This window comes from Salmo salar, chromosome 07 (genome assembly GCF_965601325.2).
Source record: "Salmo salar chromosome 07, fSalSal1, whole genome shotgun sequence".
NCBI classification, from domain to species: Eukaryota; Metazoa; Chordata; class Actinopteri; order Salmoniformes; family Salmonidae; genus Salmo; species Salmo salar.
In genome coordinates this window covers 34,370,001-34,376,995 of record NC_138297.1, presented here as the reverse complement: position 1 = coordinate 34,376,995, position 6,995 = coordinate 34,370,001, and the positions used below count along the sequence as shown (strand labels likewise).

Sequence of the window (6,995 nt, the reverse complement as noted above, 5' to 3'; positions counted from 1 at the left end):
TGAACGTCACATGCTAATGTAAAAAGCTGGTTTTTGATATAAATATGAACTTGATTGAACAAAACATGCATGTATTGTCTAACATAATGTCCTAGGGTTGTCATCTGATGAAGATCATCAAAGGTAAGTGCTGCATTTAGCTGTCTTCTGGGTTTTGGTGACATTATATGCTGGCTTGAAAAATGGGTGTCTGATTATTTCTGGCTTGGTACTCTGCTGACATAATCTAATGTTTTGCTTTCGTTGTAAAGCCTTTTTGAAATCGGACAGTGTGGTTAGATTTACGAGAGTCTTGTCTTTAAATAGCTGTAAAATCGTCATATGTTTGAGAAATTGAAGTAATAGGATTTTTAACGTTTTGAAAATCGCGCCACAGGCTGCCAGTGGCTGTTACGTAGGTGGGACGCTTGCTATAGAGCCCATAGAGGTTAAAAAATCGTTTTCGACTAGTAATTTAGGGAATTGTAGCATTGTTTCCCGGGACGCATTTGAGGGGAAAATAGTCAGTCAACGTTACGCGCCGATGTAAAATGCTGTTTTTATATATAAATATGACCTTTATTGAACAAAAGAATGCATGCATTGTGTAACATGATGTCCTAGGTGTGTCATCTGATGAAGTTTGTAAAAGGTTAGTGCTGCATTTAGCTGTTTTTTGGTTATTTGTGATGCAAGTGGTTGGTCGGAAAATGGCTATGTTGCTGCTTTTTACGATGGACTCATCTAACATAATCTAATGATTTGCTTTTCCTGTAAAACCTTTTTGAAATCGGACGACGTGGGTCGATTCAGGAGAGGTGTATCTATAAAACAAACAAAAAATATATAAATTTTTGTAAAAAAAAATTATGATTTTTTTTAATGCTAATTGGCGATATGATTTTTCGCTGGATTTTGATCCCGCTAACGGGATCAGACGCTGAAGAGGTTTTAACGAACACGGCTCATGACAATGATGTTTATTGGCACTGCGCGCATCACTCCAGCTCATTTGAGCGCATGAGGACCATCAGCCTTGCTGTTGCCATTAGAAATGTTTTCAGGTACATTTCTGTACGTGAACAAAACAGACCTTTGATTCTGTTGATAAGACAACGATAGCAACCAGTAGAAATTGTAGAATGCAGCATAATTCTAATAACACATCTACATCATTGATGTAAATGTTTAGAAATCAGTTTAGCTTACAATTTTACGTTGTATAACTGATGGACATTTTATTTCCTTTATCATGACAATAACTTATCACTGTACTTGTCTAGTTGCTCAGGCTCAGCACAGAGATCTCTTGATCGGCCGTGCAGGAATCATGACGTACGCTAGGGGGAGTTCTATATGCTTGTAGTGCCAGAACAGAAGAGACTTCAATAGTTTGACTTACCTGTCTTATATTACAAAAATGTGATGACCAGATGTAGACCAGATGTAAATTTGATGCATGAGTTTAAAGTGTATTGAGCCATCAGACCATTCTTATCATCACTTCTCTCTCTATTCATCTCTCTCTGTCTCTGTCTCTGTCTCAGGATGTTGTTGCCCCGCTAACTCTCTGGCTACAATTACACAGGCAGCCCAATTCTGATAATTGGTGCAACACCTGGGAGGTAGGTAAACAGGACAACAAATACATGCGCACACCTGGACACTTGAACAAAGATAGGGCTTTTTTGAACTGCTGTAGAACTCCTCCTCGCTTGGCCTGCCTCCAAGCCTCCGATTGTGTATGTGTTTATTCTCGCTTGCTCTAAAAGTCGTCCCACGTCTTGCCATCTCATCATATCATCTTGCCATATCTCACCTTATAAAACAACAATGATGTATCATTGGCAGGGTTAATAGGGTTGTTATGTTGTTTCTGTTGCCCTATAGAAGTTGTTCCCGGAGCCACCCTACATCCAGCGGCACCACCATGTGTGTTCCTACGGGCGTACCCGCTATCTGACGGCCCATCTGCCAGGCTGCCAGCTTTACGTCTCCCCCCTTTACACCTAGAGCTGTGTGGGGAGTGTATGTGTGTGTGAGATATATGTCTCACCACTCTACCCCTATCCTCTCACCCACCCAGCAGTGCCACTACTGTCTGCTTCACACAGGACACTGAGGGAAAGGAGTATGTGTATTGGTTGGGGTGGAGAGGAGCAGGGATTGTGTGTCGGGGGAGGGGGACCAGGGTGTGTGTGAGAGAGAGAGAGATGATTGTGTGTGTGTGTGTGTGTGTGTGTGTGTGTGTGTGTGTGAGAGAGAGAGAGAGAAAGACCAAGAGGGTTTAATATTTCTGTATGTACACCACTGTAGTGTTATCACACAGAAAACTTCTTTAAAAATCTGTTGTAATCTTTTCAATTTTTATTTTGTCAACACTTCCAACATTCTTTGTCACTTATTTACAAAACATCAGTTGTTCAAGCTCGTTAATATAAATAAAGTTTTATGTACATTCTTTTGTCTCTTTATGTCTGGCTGTGTAGTGGCCATAGAAATAGAATTAATAGAACAGAATTGGAACTTCTGACCATGGCAACTTGATTGGTAAACACTCAAATTGGCTGCCAGTCCACCCATTGATTTGAAAGGGGATTCTAGTTCTACTCATTCTAGTTCTGTGGTAGGGGCTGTATAGTAGATCTATGTAGAGTTAATTATTGTATTATCTATAGTAGTTTAACTGTCTGTCAGTGCCTACGCATGCATCCCAAATGGCACCCTATTCCCTTTATAGTGCACTACTTCTGACCAGAGCGCTATGGACCTTGGTCAAAAGTAGTGCACTACAAAGATATTAGGGTGTTAACTCATACAGGGTCACAAACTGTCTTCTCCTGTCTTAAACTAATGTTTAAACCAACAATTCTTAAATAAAGCAACGTTATAAAAAGTGTTTCTCAAGTCTTTTTTCTCTGCTCCACCGTTCCATTCTAGGCATGGACAAACCTCTCTCTCGCTCTCTCTCTCTCTCTCTTATACAGTACATTTGATTGACAGATTGCTCTCCTTGGGACTCCTTTTCCCAGTCCTCATGTTACAGTTTGTTGCATGTTCCTGCAGCGACGGTGGCGTCTCAGTAGCGTGACCTGCGACACATGTCGCAGTGACAAGCCCGCGCCGTCAGGATCTCAATGTCGTTGTGATGACGAGCACGAGGGCAGTCCAGACGAACTTTGATCTTAGGGAAATTAACACAATATAAAAAAAAATATACCACATTTTTAGACATGTCAGGTGACAATGTTCCAACCAAATAGGTAATCAGGATGACATACCCTTACCCTACGTGTGTGTGTGTGTGTGTGTGTGTGTGTGTGTGTGTGTGTGTGTGTGTGTGTGTGTTTGTGTGTGTGTGTGTGTGTGTGTGTCTGTCTCTATACTCTACCTTTGCATCCTTGCTGATGGTACAACATCTTGACGCTGAGGTGATGTTGTGAGTGAAGTTAGATGCCACCAGGACAGAGTAGCGTGAGGGAAAGGCACTGGACTCACAGTATCCAACACAGGCATACACAACATGGGTTCCCTTACATGTCCCACGCCGGTCACTACGGATGGTCACGTTAAATGCTGCAGGAGTGGAGAGGAAAGAGGAGAACAATTAATTTAAACAAGTAATTGACCAACATCAGTTCAATTATTTGAATTGCATTTTGTATATTTTTTTTCTGTGAGCTCAATGCGCACATTACACAGATTCTCTAGAGATAAATTAGATCCAGCCAGGAACTGTGACGATGTAGTAGGGAGTTGTTTCCAACAGGCCAATATTCAACATAATTACCACATTTTATGCGCTAAACTAACTACAATGACCATAATCCATTGCGCATCTACTTGTCCAGTCTGTGTTTCTTTTATGTCTGCTATGGAAGAGACAGAAGAATGCACAATAGTGAGGGGATATAGATATCAGCTGTTGCTAAGTGAGGTGTCCCTACCTGAAACTACAGTTGAAGTCGGAAGTTTACATACACCTTAGCCAAATACATTTAAACTTTTTTTTCCACAATTCCTGATATTTAATCCTAGTAAACATTCCCTGTCTTAGGTCAGTTAGGATCACCACTTTATTTTAAGAATGTGAAATGTCAGAATAATAGTAGAGAGAATGATTTATTTCAGCTGTATTTCATTCATCACATTCCCAGTGGGTCAGAAGTTTAAATACACTCAACTAGTATTTGATAGCATTGCATTTAAATGGTTTAACCTGGGTCAAATGTTTCAGGTAGCCTTCCACAGGCTTCCCACAATAAGTTGGGTGAATTTTGGCCCCTTCCTCCTGACAGAGTCAAGTTTGTAGGCCTCCTTGCTCGCACACACCTTTTCAGTTCTGCCCACACATTTTCTATAGGATTGAGGTCAGGGCTTTGTGATGGCCACTCCAATACCTTGACTTTGTTGTCCTTAAGCCATTTTGCCACAACTTTGGAAGTATGCTTGGGGTCATTGTCCATTTGGAAGACACATTTGTGACCAAGGTTTAACGTCCTGACTGATGTCTTGAGATGTTGCTTCAATATATCCACATAATTGTCCCTCCTCATGATGCCATCTATTTTGTGAAGTGCACCAGTCCCTCTTGCAGAAAACCACCCCCACAACATGATGCTGCCACCCCCGTGCTTCACGGTTGGGATGGTGTTCTTTTTCCTCCAAACATAACAATGGTCATTATGGCCAAAAAGTTATATATTTTTTCATCAGACCAGAGGACATTTCTCCAAAATGTACGCTCTTTGTCTCCATATGCAGTTGCAAACCCTAGTCTGTTTTTTTTATGGTGGTTTTGGAGCAGTGTCTTCTTCCTTGTTGAGCGGCCTTTAAGGTTATGTCGATATAGAACTTGTTTTACCGTGGAAATAGATACTTTTCTACCTGTTTCCTCCAGAATTTTCACAAGGTTCTTTGCTCTTGTTCTGGGATTGATTTGCACTTTTCACACCAAAGTACGTTCATCTCTAGAAGAAAGAATGCATCTCCTTCCTGATCGGTATGACGGCTACGTGGTCCCATGGTGTTTATACTTGCGTACTATTGTTTGTACAGATGAATGTGGTACCTTCAGGCGTTTGGAAATTGCTCCCAAGGATGAACCGGACAGCCAAGACCTCAATTTTCTTTTGAGGTCTTGGCTGATTTCTTTTGATTTTCCCATGATGTCAAGCAAAGATGCACTGAGTTTGAAGGTAGGCCTTGAAATACATCCACAGGTACACCTCCAATTGACTCAAATGATGTCAGTTAGCCTATCAGAAGCTTCTAAAGCCATGACATCGTTTTCTTGAAATTTCGTCGACTTAGTGTATGTACATTTCTGACCCACTGGGATTGTGAAACCCTAAATTATAAGTGAAATAATCTGTCTGTAAACAATTGTTGGAAACATTCCTTGTGTCATGCACAAAGTAGATGTCCTAACCGACTTGCCAAGCTATAGTTTGTTAACAAGAAATTTGTGGAGTGGTTGAAAAACAAGTTTTAAGGACTCCAACCTAAGTGTAAGTTAAATTCCGACTTCAACTGTCCGTGGTCTAAGTGATTGATAGTTGTATTCAGTAGTCATAAAAGTATGCCTTATTTACTATGAAGAACTGCGAAATAGTGATTTTGTCAGACAGCATAAGCAACAGCTCTATAGAGATGAAATTATGTCTAGGAATGAAATAATAAAGTCATCAAATAAAACAAATGTAAATATTTTATTAAAGTAAAGTCATGTGAATAAATTATGGTTTGTAAGTGATAAGCAGTAATGTAGAGTCACTACCATCATGGGACTTTAATTAATATTTTTTTTTCTATGTTGTTACAGCATTCAACTGATTGTTTTTTATTAATCGAACCAAAACCACCTCAAAAAGCACTAATCACTCAGCACGAGTGTGTTTATCTGTACAAAGTGTGTCCAACTGTACATTGTGTGTTTGCGTGTATCTGTACATTATATGTGTGTGTGTGTGTGTGTGTGTGTGTGTGTGTGTGTGTGTATATATATATTTGTATATTATGTGTGTGTATCTGTATATGTCTCTGTGTTAGACTGACGGTATAGATGGCAGCCAGGTCCTGTGCTGAGCCCCTCGTAGCTGAAGTTGAATGGTGACAGCAGCAGTAGGGTCAGCAGCAGCATTAGCACACATAGGTTAGAGGGCACACACTGAGACATGATGACAGAGGACAGTGGACTGCATGGGACAAACAGAACAAACAGAGAGAAGGATTAATATAAGTTGGGGTTTCCATGCCTCCATGTCTGTGTGTTTGTGTGTGGTCATTTGCACTGTTTAGTCTCAGCCGGTGTGTTTAGGTGATTGTTACCCTGTTTCAGTGTGTGTGTGTGTGTGTGTGTGTGTGTGTGTGTGTGTGTGTGTGTGTGTGTGTGTGTGTGTGTGTGTGTGTGTGTGTGTGTGTGTGTGTGTGTGTGTGTGTGTGTGTGTGTGTGTGTGTGTGTGTGTGTGTGTGTGCGATAATTATTACTCATTTGATATGAAAGCAAAATCTATGCAAAAAGTCTACATTAAGTTATGAGAACAAATATAACGGCAGGATTCGGCCCCAAGTGCCCAACGTGGAACTGAAGTTTATCCATCATATTCTGTAGGTCTACATGCACTTATACGTATGACAAAACTAAATATGTTACTGAATCACTTGGCAAAACCCTTAGTATAAATGTAAGAATAATGTGTAGACTTTGAGTAAATTCCTACAAGATCAGATTTATCTGAAACACAGCAATCCACTATTTTGTGGCCAAAACACACAATATTTATTACATACTGTATACACTAATTGCAGAACTTAAGTTATTGCATTTTACTTAGTGAGATGTGGCTCATTAAAACTTTAATGCGACTTATATTGGCAGAGACAGACAAACATCCACTGACACACACAAACACAAAATCTCGCCAACACATTCATGTATCCAAAAGCCTGAATATGTAAAGAAAATACAAAATACAAAATTGAGACGATTAACAAGCTGTAAAAGTGAGAACAAC

General features: G+C 40.2%; 1 protein-coding gene across 1 annotated transcript; it reads right to left on the bottom strand.

The window, feature by feature from the left end:
• Positions 1–3,058: 3,058 nt before the first annotated feature.
• On the bottom strand, positions 3,059–6,157 carry LOC106609030 (glycoprotein hormone alpha-2-like). Its single transcript, XM_014207364.3, has 3 exons — positions 6,037–6,157; positions 3,371–3,555; positions 3,059–3,163 (listed from the first exon to the last, which is right to left on the bottom strand). The coding sequence occupies exons 1-3, from the start codon at positions 6,155–6,157 to the stop codon at positions 3,059–3,061; spliced, it is 411 nt and encodes a 136-aa protein (XP_014062839.3).
• Positions 6,158–6,995: the final 838 nt, after the last annotated feature.

What these genes read in the sequence shown, in the direction of transcription:
- LOC106609030 (XM_014207364.3), bottom strand. Translation starts at nt 6,157, where the DNA reads ATGTCTCAGTGTGTGCCCTCTAACCTATGTGTGCTAATGCTGCTGCTG. An exon ending in ACCTGGCTGCCATCTATACC is followed by an intron (nt 3,556 to 6,036) that starts GTCAGTCTAACA and finishes CCACTCCTGCAG; the next exon opens with CATTTAACGTGACCATCCGT. An exon ending in CCATCAGCAAGGATGCAAAG is followed by an intron (nt 3,164 to 3,370) that starts GTAGAGTATAGA and finishes AATTTCCCTAAG; the next exon opens with ATCAAAGTTCGTCTGGACTG.